This window comes from Emys orbicularis, chromosome 12 (assembly GCF_028017835.1).
Source record: "Emys orbicularis isolate rEmyOrb1 chromosome 12, rEmyOrb1.hap1, whole genome shotgun sequence".
NCBI classification, from domain to species: Eukaryota; Metazoa; Chordata; order Testudines; family Emydidae; genus Emys; species Emys orbicularis.
Genome location: NC_088694.1, coordinates 25,413,841 through 25,434,629, shown reverse-complemented (window position 1 = coordinate 25,434,629; position 20,789 = coordinate 25,413,841). Strand labels below are relative to the sequence as shown.

General features: G+C 56.3%; 1 protein-coding gene across 1 annotated transcript in view; it reads right to left on the bottom strand.

Moving 5' to 3' along the window:
• Positions 1-3,877, bottom strand: part of EPB41L1 (erythrocyte membrane protein band 4.1 like 1) — a 59,038-nt gene extending 55,161 nt beyond the window's left edge. Inside the window, exon 1 of the mRNA XM_065414538.1 lies at positions 3,689-3,877. Within this exon, the coding sequence (XP_065270610.1) occupies positions 3,689-3,877 (189 nt within the window). The remainder of the gene's footprint in view (positions 1-3,688) is intronic.
• Between the last annotated feature and the right edge of the window lie 16,912 nt (positions 3,878-20,789).

Sequence of the window (20,789 nt, the reverse complement as noted above, 5' to 3'; positions counted from 1 at the left end):
AGGGTCACTGTGCATTGACACGGGTGTAGCTGAGATCAGCCCACTGGCACTCGATACACAATCATGCCTGCCGGCAAATCAGTGCTTCCTGGGGCTTGGGCCACGGCTGCCGGACACTCCCCCAAAGTGATGCACTGAGAGGCCCACAGACCCCTCTGCTGAGAGGATAGGATCTGTCTGCCCCACAGCAGCTGAAAAGACACAACCCTCATGCTGCTGGGACTCTGGGTACCAAGCTCAGGCTCAGCGGCCCGGCACACCCAGAACTCCCTACAAGGGCAGCATGCAGGAACGGGTTCTCCGAGCAGCTGCACAGCAGGTGACCCTGGGAGGTGAATGGTGCAGTGGCATCGCGAGCTCCCATTTCTCCTCCCAAGATGGGGATTCAGGCCCCAATCAAGTCCTTGCTGCCCACATCACGAGACATGGGAGGGAGCCAGACCGGTGCTCTCTGCTGACCGGACTTCAAGCCCTGCTCTAGGGCAGGTTTCAAATGGAAGCAAGCTTGGTGGGTTTCTCAGCCTACTCTCTCCTTGTCCACGTGGGCCTGGGAGCTTTCCTCTCACCGCCCAGTCTGGGCAAGGCAGACTGATAGGGCAGGGGTGGGGGCGCTTTTATTACCACTGCCCATGCTGTGCCAGTGTTGCTAAGGGGGTCAGGCACCCTTCTCAGGCACAACTCTCACACCACCCCTTCCTCCCCTGTGTTTTCCTCCCTTGTGTTTTCCTCCCCTTCTTGGCCTTAAGCAGCTTCCAAGGGGCTTGGCCAACCAACCCAGGGCAAGCAGTGAGGGCCTCGCCATGTGGCCGCAGAAAGTGAGGACTCTCATGGAGATGGTAAGGGACCACATAAGCTCTGACTGCCCTTGCACCAGCTGCCTCTGCTCATCAGTGACCAACGGCTCTTCGCAATCACCCGCATTAGATGTTTTCTGAGCCGACAGTCAAACCCTTTTGCTGTTTATCTCTGTCATTCTAGCACAGAGAGGCTCTTGGTCACAAGTCTGGGGTAGGCTGGGGTGGGCCCAGGGTGACACCAGTGTGACTGAGAGCAGAACGTGGCCTGTGGCCAATCACAGGAGATAAGATTGTGGGGACTGATTCTCCTATGGGGTTAAATGGCTTTTTCTTGGCAGCTGGTGCCTAGCATGCACTGTGCATCCCCTCCACCTGCTGCAATTAGCAGCTATCCTGGGTTTGCTTCAATTATTTATCAGCTTGGAAATACTGTTGGCAATTTTCCCCTGGGCAGGATATGGACTGTCCCTTTCCACTGCAGCAGGAACGGCCCTACCTCCTCTGGCGACACAACTGCCCTGGCCAGGATAACTCTGATTCATCGGCCTGGTTAGATGTTGCCTCTGAGAAGCCAAGACTCCCCATCCTAGGTCACAGATTCCAAGTCTCCTTATCAGGTCATCACAGTTCCCCCTGGTCCTTTCCCCCAAGAAGCGACCCAGGGTATGTCTATACTGCAATGCAAAGTGGGACTGCAGCTTGGCAGAGATACCCCCACTAGCTTTACCCACACTAGCACAGCTCAGCCTAGCAGGGCAGATGCTGTGGCACAGGCTTCGGCAACACGAATAGGTCCCTAGGGTTCCGGGAGGGCTTGTATAGCGTTTCCGGGCATCGGTGGTGTGAAATCTCGCTCCTATCTCTTTGTGCATTGGCTGAGGCATGGGGCTTTCTTTGTGGTCCCTTTGGGAGTTATTTTCCAGAGGCAATGGAAAGGTGCACGGTCTGGGGACTAGAGAAGGGATGGCAGCTCAACCTGCTGAGTTACAGTTAGCGGAGCTCTCTGTTGGCAGGTTAACGAGCGCGGAAGGATGCTATACAGCACTTTTGGACGCGAGGCAAAGAGGAATCCTGCAGCCAAATGAAACTGCAAGATTATTTCAGTCTCTGACGAGCCAGACTCAATTCTTCCATCCTGTGTCTTTGTCTGGCAGACAAACAGGGTCAGAAAAGTGACCCTGGGAAATGACACCTGTGAGTTCCACGTTGATTCTCCATCACAGGCTTCCTCACTGAGTTGTCTCGCTCTGCGAGCAGGGACATGATGGTATTGCTGGCAGTTCAGCCACGTGTGATAGAAACAGAGCTCTGCCCCGTCTGCTTCAGTCACCAGCCTGGCACTGCTGATCCTGGCTTAGGGAGTTGGCTGGGAGCAGGGCTGGTGGTAGGAAAGGTGGGATCGCATGGCGCGCCCTCCTCCACAGCTGAACAGACTTCACCAAGGGGTCTGAGAAATTGTTCTCAGTAAACCTCTCCCAGAGAAGAATGGGCTTGTCTGAGGAGACACAGGGTCAGCTCCCATTTCTGGCGCCGCTCCGCTCCGGCAGCTCAGAGCAGCAAGAGGGAATCCCCCAAGGACAGGCAGTGAGATAGCTGCTCCACCCCACTCCCTCCTTTCCACGCTAGTAGAGAGGTGTCTGGGGCGGGGCTGGAGAACACAGGACTTCTACAGCAGCACAGGTTAGAGCAGCCCTTCGGCAGCTTTGAGCTCTGCCAGGGATTGCATCAGTTCATCGAGGCACGTGGCTACTTGCCTCCCTCAGCCCCTGACCCTTCGGCTGGGTACAGGGACGTTGGCAGCTGCTCAGCAGCACTCTGTTTCCTGCATTGTCATGTTCCTTTGGGCTCCTAGCACTGCTCCTCGCTGTCTGCCTGGGGCTCCCAAAGCCACGACCCAGCGCTGGGCAAGACCGGGCCCTGGGGGGGTCCCTCCTGTTCTGCCCAGGAGGTAGATAGCGATAGCTCTGCTACTCTAATGGGGAAGAGCAAGCTGAGTTTGTAAAGTGATGCTGATCGTGCAGAGCCCTGTAGCGCTAGCTCCTTGTGGGGTGGGCTGGGTGGGCCTAGGATGGGTCCCCCACCCACTCAACAGGCCCCAGCCACTCCAGCCTGGATCTATCCCGTTATAGAGCTTGGAGAGCCAAAGCAAAGGCAGCTGCTCTGGGCAGGGGCACAGACCGACTTGGCACACATCAGCTTCTGCACCACTCTCCAAACCCCTCTGCAGGGCAGATAAGCGAGAGGGTGTGTGGGCCATACACGCAGGGGAACCCAGCGCCATCAGCCTGCCCTGATGTGTGGGTGTCTCCTAGACATGCACTTCCTGGGGTGGGTCTGAGCCCCAGAACAATATGGCAGACAGCAGGCAGAGGCTGCTGAGTGGAGATCCTGGGGGCCAGCTCCAGGCAGCGTGGTATCTGTGTGTGCAATGGCTGGATGGATCCACTGGGCACTGCCCAATGGCAAATGGAGCAGCTGGCTTGTGTGAAGTTAATAATACCGCTGCTCACATCCTCAGTGTCATCCTGGTGGCTCAGGTGCGGAGGGACTTGGGGAGACAGAAAGCCCATCCATGCTCAGTGGGTCTATCGCACTCTGCAAGGGAACTGCCTTTATTGGCAAGAGAGAAGGGGCCAGATGTTGCCAGCCATGGAGACCAAAGGCCTCCACAGAACAGATGCAGTGTGGGCAGGCTTTTCCCTGCCTGCCCTGAGAGCTCCCTCTAGTGGGGAGCTCAGACTCCATCTCCATCCCCTCCCTCTGCTGAGAGTGGCCACCGACAGAGTGGGCACCTGCCCGCTGGGACCAGGCAGCATCCCACCCAATACCGAGCGCTCAGGCCCACGGGTCCGAGCACCTCACTGGCACTCCCCAGCCCGCCACCCACTCACCGGCTCCGCACTTCTGGAGTCGGCCTGGGCTCTGGGCTTCTCGTTGGCCTCAGCTTCCCGGTTGTTGGCCGTCGGGCCAGGGCCGGTGGTCACCGTGGTTGGGCTGGTTGCCGCTGCCTCCAGCTGCTGCTGTGGGGGCTCCTCCTGGGCATTCTTCACCTCTGAGTCTGGGCCCGTCTCTGTCGTCATGGTGACTAATTATTCTGCAGCTGCATAGGTAAGGAGGAGGAGGAGAGAGAGAGGGAATTAAATGCCATCCTGGCCTTTGAAGCAATCTCCCCAGAGTCTGTGGGGAGGCACACGCCCGGCAGCGTTCCAGGCGCTAATGATCGCTTGGTAACAGCCACACCAAGGGCTTCCAGACTCGATGACACTTTGCATGCTGACTGAGCCTGCTGTCCGGGCACCCCAACAGCAGCCCCGCAAGCCCCCATCCCAATGGGCCCTGCCAGGCTCAGCCTCTCCATGGAGCTGCGCCCCACGGTTGGGCAATCACAGCCATGCCCTTGATCGGTTACCAGCCCGCGGTGCGGCCAGACGATCACACTCACCAGCGCACTCCCTCCTTCCTTTAGCAGCTGATTCTGGAGGTCAGTTCTGCAAGGAAGGACGGGGACGGCGGGAGACCCTCAGCCAGCATGCAAAGTGCAAGGGTGGGGTACATCTGACCAGTACAGGGCCCTGCTGACTTGTTAGTCACTTGGAACAGGAAGAAGAACCTGAGCTGGAAGGGACTCTGGGACCAGCTCCTGGGCACAGGGAGAACCTGCGCTGGATTCCTGTACCCTCATGCAATGGGCTCTGGGACCAGCCCCTGGGCACGGGGAGAACCTGCGCTGGGTTGCTGTGCCCTCCCGCAATGGGCACTGGGACCAGCCCCTGGCTCGGGGAGAACCTGCGCTGGATTCCTGTGCCCTCCCGCAATAAACTCTGGGACCAGCCCTGGGCACGGGGAGAACCTGCACTGGGTTCCTGTGCCCTCCCGCAATGGGCACTGGGACCAGCCCCTGGCTCGGGGAGAACCTGCGCTGGATTCCTGTGCCCTCCCGCAATAAACTCTGGGACCAGCCCCGGGCACGGGGAGAACCTGCGCTGGATTCCTGTGCCCTCCCGCAATGGGCTCTGGGTGCAGCCCCTGGGCACGGGGAGAACCTGTGCTGGGTTCCTGTGCCCTCCTGCAATGGACTCTCCCTGGCCCTGTCCACAATCAGGTTTCCATGACATTTTCCCGCGTTGCTGTAGTGCCGGTGCAGCCAGTGGCGAGCCCCTGGGGGAAGCACTAGCAGAGGCTGCTGTCAGCAGGGTCATTGCTGGGTGTCCTGTCCAGGTGCTAGAGCGGTGGTGGGAGAATGTCACAGAGCCCTTGGAGCAGACGCAGCCAGTGGGCCCTCAGGCGGCTGAGGGAGGGGCATGAGGCACAGCCTGTATGGGACCCCCACCTGGCCAGGAATAGGAGGACTTGGCCACGTGACACACAAGTTTTCCGCTCCCCTGAGCTGGAGACAGAGAAGCCACGTGGCAATTAGCTTTCAAAAGCAGGCACTGCCTGTCCCTGAGCCCCGAATTTACAGCGTCAGGCCTAATGCAGCCTGTCCATTGTCAGGCAGGCTTAGCGAGATGGCAAACGCAGCTGCACACAGTGATGGGGATTAACATCCTGGAGCGTAACGCCAGCAGCAGCCACCCAAATGACCAGCTTCGCTAACAAGTCCTCCACACTAGGGCCCTCGTCTCCAATACAGCCAGCACTGCGGGGGTCACAGCTCCCGGGGCCATTAGATCCAGCTGTCCTGCTGAGAGATGCTCCCACTCGCCGTTCCTCAGATCCACCACAATACAAGGCCCCCCCAAATGGAACCACTTCCCCAGCCCACCCCAACGTATTCTTCTCTCCCTCCATCCCAAGCAACGCAGCTCAACCCAGCAGGCGGGAGATGGGCAGAAATCTGCCTGTGCCCTGCCACAGATTCACCCTCACGTTCCCTCCTACCCCCAGACATGGATCCCAAGGATCAAAGGATCCAGTGTTAATCTGCCCTGGGACAACACGGGCCTTTTCATTTAGTGAAATCAGGGGACCAGTTGCAGGCATTTCCTGAGAACGATCCCTGCAAATGGAGCCAAACCAAGGCCAGTGGGCATTGGGCCCAAATCCTGGGTCACACAACAAGCAGGACACCCCAGGTGGCAGGCTGCCGGTGACGTCAGCACGTGGGGAGCATTTTAACTACTGGGATTGCCTAAAAATGCCCAGAACGCCTGGACCACATTTCTAAATGGGGGTGGCTGCAGCCCCTTCCCAAAGGGGATCTGACGCCCTGGGAACTAAAAGGGGAAGTCACCAGCCTGGAAGGATCAGAGGGGAGGGTGGGAATTCAAACTCAAAGCTAATAATCCAACAGCTTCAGTAGAAAGCAACTTCAGCCCCACGGCTATTCGGGGCACTGACCTGGTATAGGGCCCGGGCAGCACCCTGGCCCAGGGCCCAGGTGGTGCCGTCTTCCAACTGAGCCGACACAGGGTATCTTCCATAGCAAATTCATGTTCCCCCCCAACATGCAGTAAAGAAAAGCCCCCAGGGCTGCAGTCAGCCCGACCCTGATGCATAACCACAGCGCACCTTGCGCTCCCTGCTGTCTGACCTCCACCGCGGGATAGTCCCCCTGAAGCACCGGGCTCCGTGAGATGATGTGCCTGGGGGCACAGGGCCAGTCTATACAAGAGGCAGCTGTGTGTGCCCGTGGTCCCTCCTACCCTGGCAACAATGTAAATCTCTCTGGGAGGAGGGAGAAGGCAGACACCCAGGAATGGGGCGCCTACGCTGACCATGCTTTGGCTTTGTGTTCAGGCCTCTAATCCCAGTGACAGGGAGCAGCAAATCTCCCAGTCCCTTGGCTTTCGTTTCGCTGGTCTCCCTAAGGCACTCCTAGCTCCAGCAGAGTGCTCTACAGGTGTCTCCCTAAGGCAGCAGCGAGAGGGCCCATCTGGGCTGGCCCCCATCCAGCCTAGGGCCAGCGCTCCTCAGTGCAGCTGAGGGAGACAGAAGCGGAGCTCTCCCATACCTCACCCAAGAGGCTGTGCAATGAAGCAATGCGCTAGCAAGCCCCACCTAAGCAATCAGCTCATGCCCTAAAGCACGAGATTTGAATAACCAAATCGTTATCTATGTTCATGCAACTACTTACAGGGATCAGGAAACCACCCAGCCTTGCTCTGAAGTCCAGCCCCCGCCCTACTCCTTAACAAGCTCCTGCAGGGCTGACTTCCACAGGCTGGCTACACCCTGCAGGGAAACCGGCTGCTTTTTAGCCAGCTGCCCTTTAAAGGTGACTGGAAGAGGGTGGAAAAACGAGGCCTGACCCATTTTCATGAAGAGGTTTTTGATTTGGGTTGGCTTTTAATTTTGGAAATCTCAGCTCTTGTCTTGCTCCTTTTCGCTGGAGGTCTCCTTGGAAAACCGGAGAACGAGTGGGATTCTGACTTGGCCAGAGAGTGACCTTATGAGCCAATGGGAGGGAAGGGGGGGAATTTTTAGTCAGACTGTTTAAAACTCACTTTGCTGACACCTATTTAATTCAAACGCCTGACACACAGCTGGGAAAAGGCTCTTTGGGAGAGAATTGCCAGCCCCCAGCTCCTTCATCAGAGCCTGAGGAACCTGCCACTGTTCCAGCAACAGTGAAGGAAGGCAGCACAGGGTAGTTTGATCTTTCCAGGTAAATCGGGGGGAGGGGAAAGAATCTTTAAAAGTCTCTTTCCATGGCATGAAGAAGTGAAACACAAAACCAGCGTGTGCGTTTGAAACAGAGTTGTTCCCCTTTTTCTGCAATCCTCTTACGTGCTGGGGCAATGTGCCCTTTGCGACATTATCCCACGCAGCCCCTCCCCTGCCCCGGCTGGCGAAGCGGCTCAGCAATGGGCAGTGCTAATCGCTTACATCACGCCTTCCTAAGCGTGGATTTTAGGCCCAAGATTCAGGTCCAGATTTGGTGCTGCCCCAGCTCCGTTCAGCCCATCAGGGAACTGGGAGATGCTCTAACCTACGGTGGAGGGCAACAGCCCCCAAGGGACCATCTGCCAACTGGAGGTCGCAGGAGCTCAGTTTGCCCTGGCCATGCCTCTGCCACATCCCTCCTTGCCCCAGCACGCCCTGCGCTAGGAGCTGGGGGAGGGTCATATGGGAGCTGGCTAGACCGGCCCCGCTCCGCTCCAGGCTTCCAGGTCTTCTCGCTCCTGGACACTGTGCTGCTCCGCCTCCTCCTCAGTGTGACGTGTCCCTGTGCTAGCTCCCCAGCAGATCCACAGTGTCCCACCACAGCCAACCCTCCCTCCCTGCCCACCACCACGCCTGGGCAACCACCCAGGCTCAGAGGCACATGTTAACTGGACGTATTCGGACTGAAACCCTGCCCCCAGGCCCAAGCGTAGGCTCTGGGCTTCCACACTGAGCTTCCAAAAAAGGAGCCCAGTCTACTGCAAGCAGGAGCCTTTCTGTGCTCCGTTCCAGGGGGCTTTTCAAAGGTACAGGCCACGCCCTTCCGAGCAGCACCTAGCGGGTGTGAGGGGAGGCGGGGGTGGGGAAGGGGTCATGACCGTGGTCAACTACATGTTGAATTCAGCAGCCCGAGAGGCCAGAAATTCTTTCTGCTGGATGCCAGGTTGCACTGAGTGAAGGCAACTGTCCTGCCCAGGCTGGGAAGCTACAAATAGGGACAGAGGAAAAGCCAGGGACCTATCTTCAAGTGGATTGCAGCCAAGGAGGGGAAAGGGCAACCATGCTGCTAAAAACATGAGGCCAGAGCTCAGCTCCTGTAGGCTGGTCGTTAAGGTTGGCAACTTTCTAATCACACAGTGACAAAAACAGAACGCCCCTGCCCCGCCCCTTCTCTGAGACCCCGCCCCAGCTCCCTCCCTCCCTAACTCTTCCCCACCCTCACTCACTTTCACCGGGCTGGGGCAGGGGGTTGGGGTGCAGGAGGGGGTATAGGCTCTGGGCTTCCAGGAGCCGCGCGGAGCTAGGGCAGGCAGGGAGCCTGCCTTATCCCCGGGCCCCCCACTGCGCCGCTATCCTGGGGTTTTACTGGAAAGTGCCAAAGGCAGCCATACGTAGGGGGCACTGGGCACCATTCCGAACTCCTCATCTGTCACTCTGAAGCAATTGCCAGTGTCTCCCAGGCTGAGGATAGGAAGATTCCACGGTTACAGCAGGGACCAGGGAAGGGAAGGTTGCATTTTAACAGTGCCTGAACCTGGAAACATTCCTTCTAGATTCCAGCTCTTCTGCAGGGTCCTAAACCCTTGCTCAGCTCGGGTGCAGGAAGCAGCGTTAGACTCAAATAGAGGCTAAGTGCATGGCAAGGCAGAGCAGTATGACCTGCTGCAGACAGCGTGAGCCAAGGGGAATGGAGGGCCCTCAGAGAGGATATGGGATGTATCACTAGGGCCCATGGTGGGAGATCTCCCTTAGCTCGAGTGAGAGGCTTATGCTTTTGGAGCTGAAGGCCCAGACTGCTAGTCCGAGCTCCATGTGTGTATTATCTGCATGCAGGGGTGCATATCCCTATTCCCTTAAAAGGGGCTCTCTGAGCCAGCCCGTGGCTCACCCTGTACCGCTTTGCACTGGACTCCGTAGCAGTAGCTTCTGCAGACATACTGTGGCTCTAACGGGCCGTTCCCATGGGGGAGCTGAGTCAAAACCCCTCAATAATTAAAAACCAAAGCAGTGCTCTGAGAGCATCAGGCCAGGCCCATGATGTAAGTGGCAGAGACCAAGCCATGGAACACTGATGAAACATCTGCAGGCACCACAGGTGAAATGCACTCAGCTCCACCAGCAAAGGTACATGGATCTCTAAGCACTCACTAGCCTCCCGCCGGGGTGCTGGGCTGGGGGTATCCAGAGCAGTGCCCTGGTCCTCATTCTCTGAGGGGGAGCGGGACACCTTGAAGCACCTACCATGGTAAATCAGAGATACATTCCCCCTCCTCCCCCAGCTGTTTGGGCAAGAAACCGCCTTACATATTCCCCACTTTGACCCGGTCTCCCCACCCCCTTCTCAGGGATGGGCAGTTAACTGGCACGGTGACATGGGCCATCTGCCAGCAAACCCAGCTTCTTAGCCCCAGCCAGTCCTGGACACATCCCTGCACTGTATCAGGGCCAGGGGGTAGCCGACTCAGGCTGAGCCCCATTGGGCCGTGCCCTAAGGGACAAGCAGTGCCTCACACCTTTTGGAATACACCTTCCCAACACCACTCAGACCTTGTCTACAGTGGAACTTCGATCCCTGGCATAGCGGCAGTGGGGAAATCATGTCCACACTAGGTGCTAGCAATGGTGCAGCTAAGCCAGTGGCTGCTGCCATGGCCTACAGCAGAGGCAGCAAGAGGGTCAGGTTAAGGCAAGGACTCAACTCCCAAGAAGTTCAGGCAGCAGGCAGAATTGCTTCTTATTCACCATGGCTCCATTTCTACTCAAGCCTCAAATACGGCCCAACCCATGAAAGCAGATCAACGCCACATGTCGGAGATTGGTGACATGAGTGAAATGAACTGCGTGGTCTGGACCGCGCTCCCTCCAACCCATCAGTGCGTGCCACCATGGGCCATGATTGGCTGTTTCTGCTCAGGAGGGATCCAGGACTGGAACAGTAGGGGGCTGAATGGGCAGAGTTGGGTGCATCAGCAGAGCTGAATAGAGGCCCAGCTCTGGGGATGGTTAGTAATGACGTGCATCAGCAGAGCTCCATGTGTGCTTGGGGGGTACCCAGGGCTAGAAGAGCAGGGGAGGTGGACGGAGGGCTGGCCGAGTTGAGTGGGGAGGATTTGGTCCCCACAGTGCGATAACCGGCACAGGCCCGTCTCTTCAGCTCCAGGCTTTCCCAGCACAATCCCCAAAGCGGCTGCAGGTCAGGCCTGAGCGTGTTGTGCTGCCACCCCATCTTCAAACCACCCTTCGCCCAAAGGCAAGATCTGTGAGACTTTAAACCACCCTCCCCCATTAGGGAGGGAAACGGAGAGAGAGGAAAGACAGGACAAAAAGACAGAGTGACTTGATCAACGCCTCCTGGCTGCCACCCCAACCAGCTGAGCTAAACTAGCCAACAACTTCTCCCTGCCACACTGAAGCCCCACTCCAGCTCCCCCAGCTCTGTGTGCTTTGGCTGTCTCTGCCCAGGGAGATGACATTGCTGCTGCTGGCAAGCTCCCTGCTGTGCAAAGGGGGTTCTGGAACGTACTGCGCCGCACCCCCCACTCCCTCCATGTTCTCTCACCTTCTCCCTCGATCCCCCCTTCCAGCCCTTCGCTCTCGCTCCCTCGCTCTCCCTGGCTTTTCTTCTCCTCGCTCCCTGGGCTTCTGCCTTTCCCTGGCTCTCCTCTCTCCCCTGTCCTTCCGCCCTCCCCCTTCCCACTGTCTCTTCCCCTGCCCACAGTCCGTGCGGCTCACAGGCAAGCAGGGCTGTGTGGAGCTTTAATCACCAAAGTTCAAATGAAAGAGAATCCATTTAACAGCGTTGTCACAGCTCATCTTCCGGGCAGCCCACGGGGCAGGCCCTGCCAGCAGGAGACACCGACCATTTTCTGTCTGCTGCAAAGCTGAGTCACTGGGTTTCACCCCCTCACCGTCCAGCACATACACACACACACACCCATAACAACCCTCCCTGGGTAGGAAAGACTGTGCTTATTTTTACTAAAACATTTACCATGCTCCCATCTCTGCCTCTCCAAGCTCTGCCCCGCCCAAGGATTTCTCATGCGCTCCAAGGCCTGTCCCGATTTCCCTCTCTAAAATGTCCCTATGCATCCATGTCAAATGCTGACAGGCGTGATAACATGTCTGGCCTCTAAGGGTATGTCTACACTGCAATGAAACACCCGGGGCTGGCCCATAGCAGCTGGCTCGGGCTGTGGGGCTGTAAAATTGTGATGCAGCCCACGCCTGAGCTCTGGGACCCCAGAAGCGGGGAGGGTCTCAGAGCCCAGACTCCAGCGCAAGCCCGAACGTCTACACTGCAATTGTACAGCCCCGCGGCCCAAGTCAGCTTACATGGGCCGGCCCAGGGTGTTTAATTGCAGTGTGGACATACCCGAAGAGTACAGCCTTGAAAACGGTGATCCTTTTATGTCCAGGAAAGCTATTTTGGGTTGGGGTGGTTCTTTTGAAAACAATGATTACTTCTATTTCATTGTGTCCCTTGCCTGTCTGGGCAGTCGATAACATTGCCCCTGGGCCTTATCTCTGGAGCGATATGAAATACAGTCCCCAAACTCCCCAAGCCCTTTCTGAAATTGCTGTTCTGTAACGTATGCAGCACCCAGAGGACACAGGACAGGGGACGTCATAGGTTAGTATCAGTAATTGTTCATATTCTGGTAGCACCTACGGAAACACAGGATGGGGCAAGGGGAGTGTGAAGGAGAGCTTGGAGAGAAATGGTTTTCCTGTTGCAGGGAAATTTTCAAGGTTTCGAATATTTTTCCCATCCCAAAGCAGGACAAAACAATCGAAATCTCGAACATTTTTGCAAACCGAAAATCTGAAAAAAAAATTCTGTTCAAGTCAATGGAAACTTAGTTAATTTCAAAATGTTTCTGTCAAAGATGTTAAATAATAAATTAACAAATTCCAAAACAAAGTCATTTCAAACCAAAAAAACCTTAACTTTTGGTTTCAAAACAGTGTCACAACGTCCTATTTTAACAATTTCCAACCTTTTTTTGGAAACAGGAAAAACGACCCTTTCCCATGAAGAGTTTCTATCTCAGTGCATCTGCATTTTTCGATAAAACAGCCTTTTGTTGAAACATTCTTGACTGGCTGGGGAAAGAAGGGTTAACTTGGACTTGTGTAGGAAACCTGGCATAAGTCACTTGCAACTTCACTACTCCCGAGCCAGGCAACCATCCCAAACAAGTGCTAACAAACCTTTTAGAGCACACTACACCTGACCCCTTCAGTGTCCATAGCCCAGCACCCCCACTGCACAGATCATCTCCCGCAGGGAGAGCGGGGGCTTTTGGGCTGCCCATTACTGGCCCACGGCAAGCACCTCTACAGTATTGCCTACTGTCCTCCTCCTACCCCCGCTGAGTCTGGAGCAGGTGTGACCGCCTCTGTGGCTGGTGTTCCTGCCTCATGCCCCGTGCACACCACTACGCCCTTCCCGCTAAGGCTGGCACATGCCGCGAGAGAGCTGAATTCTTACTCTACATTGAGCCACGTCCTGTGTGCTGTTCATGCTGTGGATTCAAATTCCGCACTGACAGCTGACAGACAGCGGAGTTTATTTCTGGCGGTCAGAACTCCTGAAGCCGAGCTGCAGAACAGAGTGTGCACCTGGCCTGCTCCCCACCTGGCTGCAGGGCTGTGAGCACATTCACGTGTTTCCCACCCCCAAAGGGAACTCATTTCCTTTAGAGGCCAGTGCTGCTGCAGAGGGGATCTTCGCAGGGCACAAAAGCCTGCCAAGAGAGAATCGCCCAGGGCTGGCGCGCCAGACCTTCAGATATGGTAAACATCACAGCTATTCCTGCAAAGTAAACTCTGAGCGCTCCTCTGCCTGCATTCCCCCCTCCCTCCTCCTCTCCCCGCCCAACCCTGCCTCCTCTCCAGCCTGCCTAGCCGCTCCCCTCACAACCTCCCAAAAAATAAAGGCCGGCTGGATTGTCTGATGAGTTTCTCTCTGTCAACGTCTGGGCCACAGAAGCTATGAGACAAAGCACAGTTATATAGCGAGTCAGTTGACAGCTCCCCAAAACCTGGCACCTCCTGGCTTGTGGCTCTGGTGGGGGGCGTCACGAAGGAGCAATAGCTATGGGGCAGCCCCCAGCTACTCCAGTCCCTGCCTCTCCCAGCAGGAGTCACTGAAGGAAATATCAAAGCACCTATTCAAGGCAAAATCCTCTCTCCTGCTACCTCCATGCTGCAGCCCAGGCTGCCTGCCCTCTAGAGTCCCCCTTGGCACCTGCTCCCAACCTCGCCCCCTTGCCTCGATCTGTCCGACCAGACCAGTTAAATATTGATGTGACAAGGGGGGTGGCAGAGGAAGTAGTGGTCTCTGCCGCGCAGGCTGGGCACCATTGGCAAACATGCCGCAAAGAGCAGGGCTGCCCCTCCCAGCCAGCACACAACCAACCGGGGTGCCCAGAGCCAGGCTCCCAGCGTGGGAAGGCAGGAGTGGAAAGAAACAGAGTGCTCATCTCCCTGCAAGGGGGGAATCTCCTCCCTACAGTCCACATGGTGCCTCTGAGCCCCCTCCCTCCTTCCCCACATGTCCCACGAGACAGCCCCTCCTCCCCCACCCCCACTTTTCCCGGCCAGAGCCATGCCCCTCCCTTTCAGCGCTACCCATCCTCTGCCCCCAGCACTGTGCCCAGCCTCCTTTGCGGGCTGCAAACACTGGCGCTGCCTCCCCACCTCACAGCCATGTTGTTCATAAATAATGAGTGTCTGGCTTTTATCAGCTCCCTTCGCTCCAGGCTCAGCCATAAAACACCGAGAGCCCTTGTGATGGAGACGCCGATGGCTGGCAGAATCCAGCTGCAACCCTGGGCTCAGGCGCACCCCACCCAGCACAGCTCAGCACGCTCAGGCGGCGTTGGGGGCGGGGGGAGTCGCAGATAACCGGGGGATGAATCTGCACAGGGCTAGCATTGTTATCATCTGTATTCCAGCCATGGCATGTTGCCCCGACTGCAATCACGGTCCCGGGGTTCTGGGCCCTCTGTGCACACATGGTAAAGAGACAACTCTGGCCCCAGAGAGCTTGCAACTAAATAGATAAGAGAGAGGGGAGGTGACTTACCCAAGATCATACAGCAAATCTGGGAACAGAATCCAGCTTTTCTGCCTCTCAGGCCTGTGCCCTGCCCACTGGACCCCACTGCCACTCAGAATAGATGGCCCCCTGCATGTTGTGCATGAGGCTGGACAGAGCCTGACTTACCACATCTTAATGGGTACAGTAATACCAGGCAAGAATCCCCACCACAGTTCCAAGCACTGAACAGCATTAGGATTAGGGCTGAGGTTAGGATTAGACTGTTTCCTGGGTCCCTTCCAATGGCACCTCATGGCTACGTAGTTGCATCCTCTCCTCCACTGCTCTGCAAAGCCCTGCTAGCATCAGGCACCACGTGGCAGGGACACGGTGCGGCATTCAGCATGAGGACTTCTCTAGCCATAGCTGTATCGACACACAAACAAGACCTAGTCCTGACCTAGGGTTGCATGGCAGGTGCCACTGCTTGGCAGCTGAGCGAGGTTATTGTGGGGTTTGGCAACATGCTCCCCATGGGCATCCTCAGTAACATGTCACACTGCCATGACCCTTCTGTCCTCTAAGTACTGACATGGCCCCACCACCGTCGGATCAGAGCACCAGGGCCAGCACATTCGGTTGGTGAGGAGAGGTCATGGTTGGGATCCCCCTGCCGGTGCAAACACTGCACAGGTATAAGCCAAAGCAGCCAGAGGCATCTTTAAAGTACACACTCAGTGGTAGTGCAAATCAATAGGCAAGCATGGGTTACATGGACCCTCTGTACCCGACCCAGCTGTTTCAGGCCTCCCGCCTTGCTCTTTGGCTCAATTCGTGCTTTTAGCTTTGGAGGTGCCTGGTTCACTCCCTGGCAGGGGCTGATATGGCAACAACCAGCAACTTGCCTTCTGCTACATGTGACACTCATATGCCATCCAGATGCTGGGAAGTGGGGAATGCCTTCGCTGGGGTTCTTGTCCTTATCAGCTCTCACTCTGGATCGTCAGAGCCCAGCTTGAACAGCCGCATTTCTCTCACGACAGCATTGTGTCTCTGCCAGGTAGCCAGGGTACATGTGCAGGGGCCGTTACTCCATGGCCGGTGTAATCTGTGCTAACTCAGCTACAGCGGAGCGGGCTGGGTTCCAGTCTAGCGTGGGAGTCACGAACAGACATCTTGGCTAATTTCGCAGGGCAGAGTCCTTGGTGGTGGTGATGCATGAGCCAGAGGGAATCCTGCTTGACTCTCAGACGCCAGGCTCGGTTTGCAGAGCTGGAAGCTTAGGGGAAAGCCCCAACCTTTCACTTGTGAAAACCAAGCAGATGTGATGTGGAGTCCCTGGGAGAGGATACAGATGAAAGCCATGCTGCCATTTTACAGAGCAGGGCTGTGTTGTGCAGCGTTTGGCTGGTCTCATGAGCTTATTCACAGAGTTCACCTTCCTGCTCCCTCCCCGCCAGATCATCCTCCTACTCCAGCTAGAGCTTTCTTCCTCCCTCTGCCCCCCAGCTCCCTCTGCCCGACTTCCTGCATTGTCCTCTCCCCACAGAGGGCCCCTTTGGTGATGCTCAGTGCTGACGTCACACAGCGTGTTTCCAAACAATCCAATAGGCAGGAATGTCCCAGCTGGAAACGATCCCAGCTTGGGTTTGGCATGTCCAAGCAATCCTACTAATATTGACACGTCCTGGCCTAACAGCAGCGACACGGTGCGCCATGGCACGCCACCCTCAGTGGTGCCTGCTGGGCTGCGGGAATCCTCAGAAACATAAATGCCCTCGGCGTGTTGTTCCCAAAGGGGAGGAGCTGCAGCCACCTACCTGCAAGGCCCTGAACTGAACGTGTCTGTCTCTGGGGTGAGCCTTCACTGTACCCCTCTAGTACCCTCGTCCTTGAGTGATAGTGGAGCCCCCATGCGCTGGAGTGACAGCTGAGCCCTCCCTCTTCTCCCACTCATTCCCTGCCCTGGCAGAGTTACCCCCACCATCTCGCCTGTCCCTTTGGGGCTCTGCTGTTCCTTTTCCTTGTAAGCTTTTTTCTTTCCTGTATGGTTTGGGGATCTTTTTAATCCTGGTGTCTTTCCCGTCTGCTGGCTCCTTCGCCCCCAGACCCGGGCACAGGTCTGCAGTGTAAGCAGACTAGATCCTGGCTCATGGAGCTTCCTTCATCTTCAGGCCCTTCTCCTCTGCCAGGACCCCTCCCACTCAGCCCCGCTACGCCCCAGGCAGGGTAGCACAGCTCTAGTACAATGCACACCTTGCTGTAGGTGGCCGCACCTGGCCACGGTTCCCCTGAGCAGCCAGTGTGGAGGTTGCACCATCTACGTACATTTCTAGCTTAGCCAAACGCTTATATGAGGCCCATCAGGATGACTCTCGGCACCCCCAGCTGGCCCCAGTTTGACCTGTCGGAGCAGGAAGAAGGCGGGAGCCAGGCCGACTTCCCACAGCTGTGGACCCGGCCCCAGGTACGTGTCTGAAAGCTCTCGGCACAGGGCAGGCAGAGACAGGGCAGCACAAGTAAAGACACTCCTTCTCTAACCATATTGAATCCTCCTGGACCACCCTTCCACTAGATCCAACACCGCTCCCCTCTCCCGGCATGGGTGCAGGGACCCCTGACTGCAGCGCTGCTCCCCCGTCCTGCAGGGGCAAGGTGCCGGGAGGCCGTGCTGATGGGCGAACACTTCTCGGTCTGCCGTAAAGCAGAGCTCCAGGAGGATGCTGTTATGAGTGAGTCAAAGTGGGGTGTGGGAGACACAGGCAGATTGATCAGACCCCCTCTCCTCTAGTCGCTTCCCCCCAGAGTGGGGGGCCGGGCACCCCAGGGTCTGTCCTGCAGAGGAAAGAATTTCTTTCCCTCAGATGCCCGAATCCTGACCTTACCTCACCCTGCTTTACAACCCCTAGGCTCAGACACTGACCCTGCCCAAAAGACCCAGCACCCTAGCAGACCTGAGCTGGCAGGAGCCAGTGAGGGTGTGGAGAGATGGCTAGAGGTGGGGGATGCCAGTGTGGGAGGGCTACATGGGGGGCCCACCTCTGCTCTCAGTTACATCACTGTTTGGGGGTCAGGGTGAATAATCAGGTGAATATGAGGCTCCCATTGTGACGCTGTCGTCAAAAGGGCTATAGCATCCTTGGATGCATAAATGGGAATCTCGAGTAGAAGCAGAGAGGTTATTTGACCTCTGTATTTGGCCTCTGGCGTGACCGCTGCTGGCATACTGTGTCCAGTTCTGCAGCCCACAAGTCAAGAAGGATGTTGATAAATTGGAGAGGGTTCCGAGAAGAGCCACGAGAATGCTTAAAGGATTGGAAAACCTGCCTTCTAGTGGTAAACTCAAGGAGTTCAATCTATTTAGTTTAACAAAGAGAAGATTAACGGGTGACGTGATTAGTTTTCAAGTACCTACATGGGGGACAAATATTTAATAATGGGCTCTTCAGTCTAGCAGAAGACACATAGCATGAGCCAGTGGATGGAAGTTGAAGCTGGACAAATTCAGATTGGAAAGGAGATGTACATTTTTAATGGTGAGAGTAATTAACCATTGAACACTTTACCAAGGGTCGTGGTGGATTCTCCAGCCCTGAAAATGTTTCAATCAGGATTTGCTGTTTTGTGAAAAGATTTGCTGTAGGAATTACTTTGGGGCAGGTCTCTGGCCTGTGTCATACAGGTGGTCAGACTAGACGATCCAGGTCCCTTCTGGCCTTGGAATCTATGAAAATCTGCAGTAATGAGAGGAAGGATGCTCCAGTGATTGGCACAATGGTCTAAGAATGGGGAAACCTGGGTTCAATTCCCTGCTCTGCCACAGACTTCTGGTGTGACTTTGGCCTAGCCACTTAGCCTCCATAGGCCCCAGTTCCCCATCGTACAATGGGGTAATAGCACTGCCCTGCTTCCCAGGTGTGCTGGGAGAAGAGAGACATTACAAATTGCGAGATGCTCAGCTAGGACAGTGACGGGGGTTGCAGAAATACCACAGATTCACACCACATTGAGGTAACGCTCATGACTTCAGTGGAGTTAATGAGACAGATTCCAGCCCCAGGGAAGCAGTGGGTTTGAAGGAGAAGGGAATGCGCCCTCAGCAAACAGGAAGAGGAAGCCTGCTATGAACACTAGGGCAGAGCAGTATATGCATCCCCATACATCGCACCAGTGATCAAGCTGGGATGGTCCCAGCCAAGGGCCCATGGAACAAAGCTCTTGGAGCTGCGGATAGCGGAAAAATGATCATGGAGACCACAGAGCAGAAGGCACCAGGACATCCTCACCGTGTGCTTAGAACCAGGCAAGAGAGTTTGGGGAAGGGGACCATCTCCCTGGCTCCCGCCAAAGAACAAACATGGCTGTATCCTTCCAGGAGCTTTGTTACCATAGGCACCAATTCCCCAGCCGGCACACGTACACGGCCTGCACACACGATCCCGTTATGCCAAGAGGAAATCACTCCATGACCAGCTCTACCTGCCTCCCGTGCCCGCTCCCCGAGGGCCAGCTGTGCTGTTGAAGGCAGGTCACAGGGACAAGAGGAGATGCAAAGTAGAGAGACAGTGTTGGACTCTGAAAGCCTCTACAGCCACTAGCCCACACAGGAGGAATCTAACCAATGTCCCACTCAGGTTACTGGGTTTGGTTTGTTTTTTCCTTTGCAAAAAGCCATGAACAAGGGCAGCCGCTGTGCTGGAAGGTAAGGCCCTGCTCCCCACCTGAGTGCCCCACATGCTGCCTAGGGTGACCAGATGTCCCGATTTTATAGGGACAGTCCCAATATTTGGGGATTTTTCTTATATAGGTGCCTATTACCCCCCCCCCCCCGTCCCGATTTTTCATACTTGCTATCTGGTCACCCTAATGCTGCCACTCCTCCTCTTATCAGTGCCATAGCTGCCCTATATGCATGTCAGAATTTGGGCATCTACCCATCTCACTTGGTAATACCCCACCATGAACAGATACTGCCCCAGCTCATCCATTCTCTGCTGGGTCTGTCAGAACCAGGCCCCACTTCTTTCCTCATCTGAAGCCTTGGGTTTCTCTCGCTCCAGTTTGGCCACACTTCCACTCCACTGGCTGTGCTGAAGTGTCTCCTGATTTACAGCGGTGAGAGTGAGAGGGGAATCGTGCAGCGACTCGAGCCAGCCCCCCTCCTTGTTCCCATGCAATAAGTTACATCTGGCTCTAAACGTTGTGAAAGCCACAGTCTCCCGGGGTGGGATGAGACTCGCTGGATATAGGCTGGGGAGACAGCAAGGCTGTTGCAGGCTGGGAGTGAGAAGTGTCCCAGGGAAAGGGTCACCACTGGTAAGTCTGTAACCATGACTCCTAACTAACAATTTCCCAAGCCTCCAGGGGCATCTCCAGCAGCTATATAGCATGCCCAGTCCCACCTCCTGTCCCTCGCTCCGGCCCCTGTGCCCAGCCCCGGGAAGGCCTGACTCTGCCCTGCACTGCACCAGTGTGCAGCAGGAAGTGAGTTAGAGGTGGGTCATCCCTGCATGGTCACTGAGCTTAACACCTCCCTGGATCCTTGTGCTGCTAGTTGAGCCCCAGCACGTCTGAGCAGCCCTGAGGCTGCCCTAACTTGCCCTGGCAGAGGCATTGTGCTGTAGGAATGCTCCATCATGCCCCTAACACAAGGCCGCATAGAGGGCTCCTGCGAGGCACAGAGCCAGCCCCTAACTGACTAAAGTGGAAGGATTCAGTTAGAGGCAAAAGCATCAGGTTAGACCCCCTGGAGCCAGCAGGGTCCTTCCCAGGCAGCTAGGACAAGGGGCAGAGAGCCGTCAGGACTGATAAAGTGCTAACAGCACACCAGGGGCTCTATACTCAGGTGCGTGGTGAGGGCAGCACTCAGGGGGGAGCACTAAGCCCCATCCTGCCTGCTAGGCCAGGTCATTAAAGATCCCAAGGAGTTTGCTGGGAAGCGCAGGGCTTTGTCCCACAATCCTTAGCCAGCCCGTCCCTGCGCCCTGTGCAAACGGGGCGGGACTGCCACAAATGCCTGAGGGAGCTAGTGCCCAGTGCCCATTGGCTTTTGAGAGAGCTGGGTGCCCAACTCCCATTGGCTTTTCAACTGCCCCTTGTGCCTTGGCAAGTCTGCCCCAGAGGAGGCTGCATTGCAGAGGTGGCAGGTGCACAAGGAGAGAGTTGGAAGAGAGCCTCTCTCATTCAGCGCAAAGGCTGGGCGGCCAGTGCTGGCTGCCACACCAAGAACAGCAGCCATTTGCCACCCGTGGCAGCCTCCCACCTCCCTCTCCCACACTGCACACGCATTGGGCATGGCAGCCATCGGCCCCACTCCCACCCCCCCGCAGCCTGAGTGC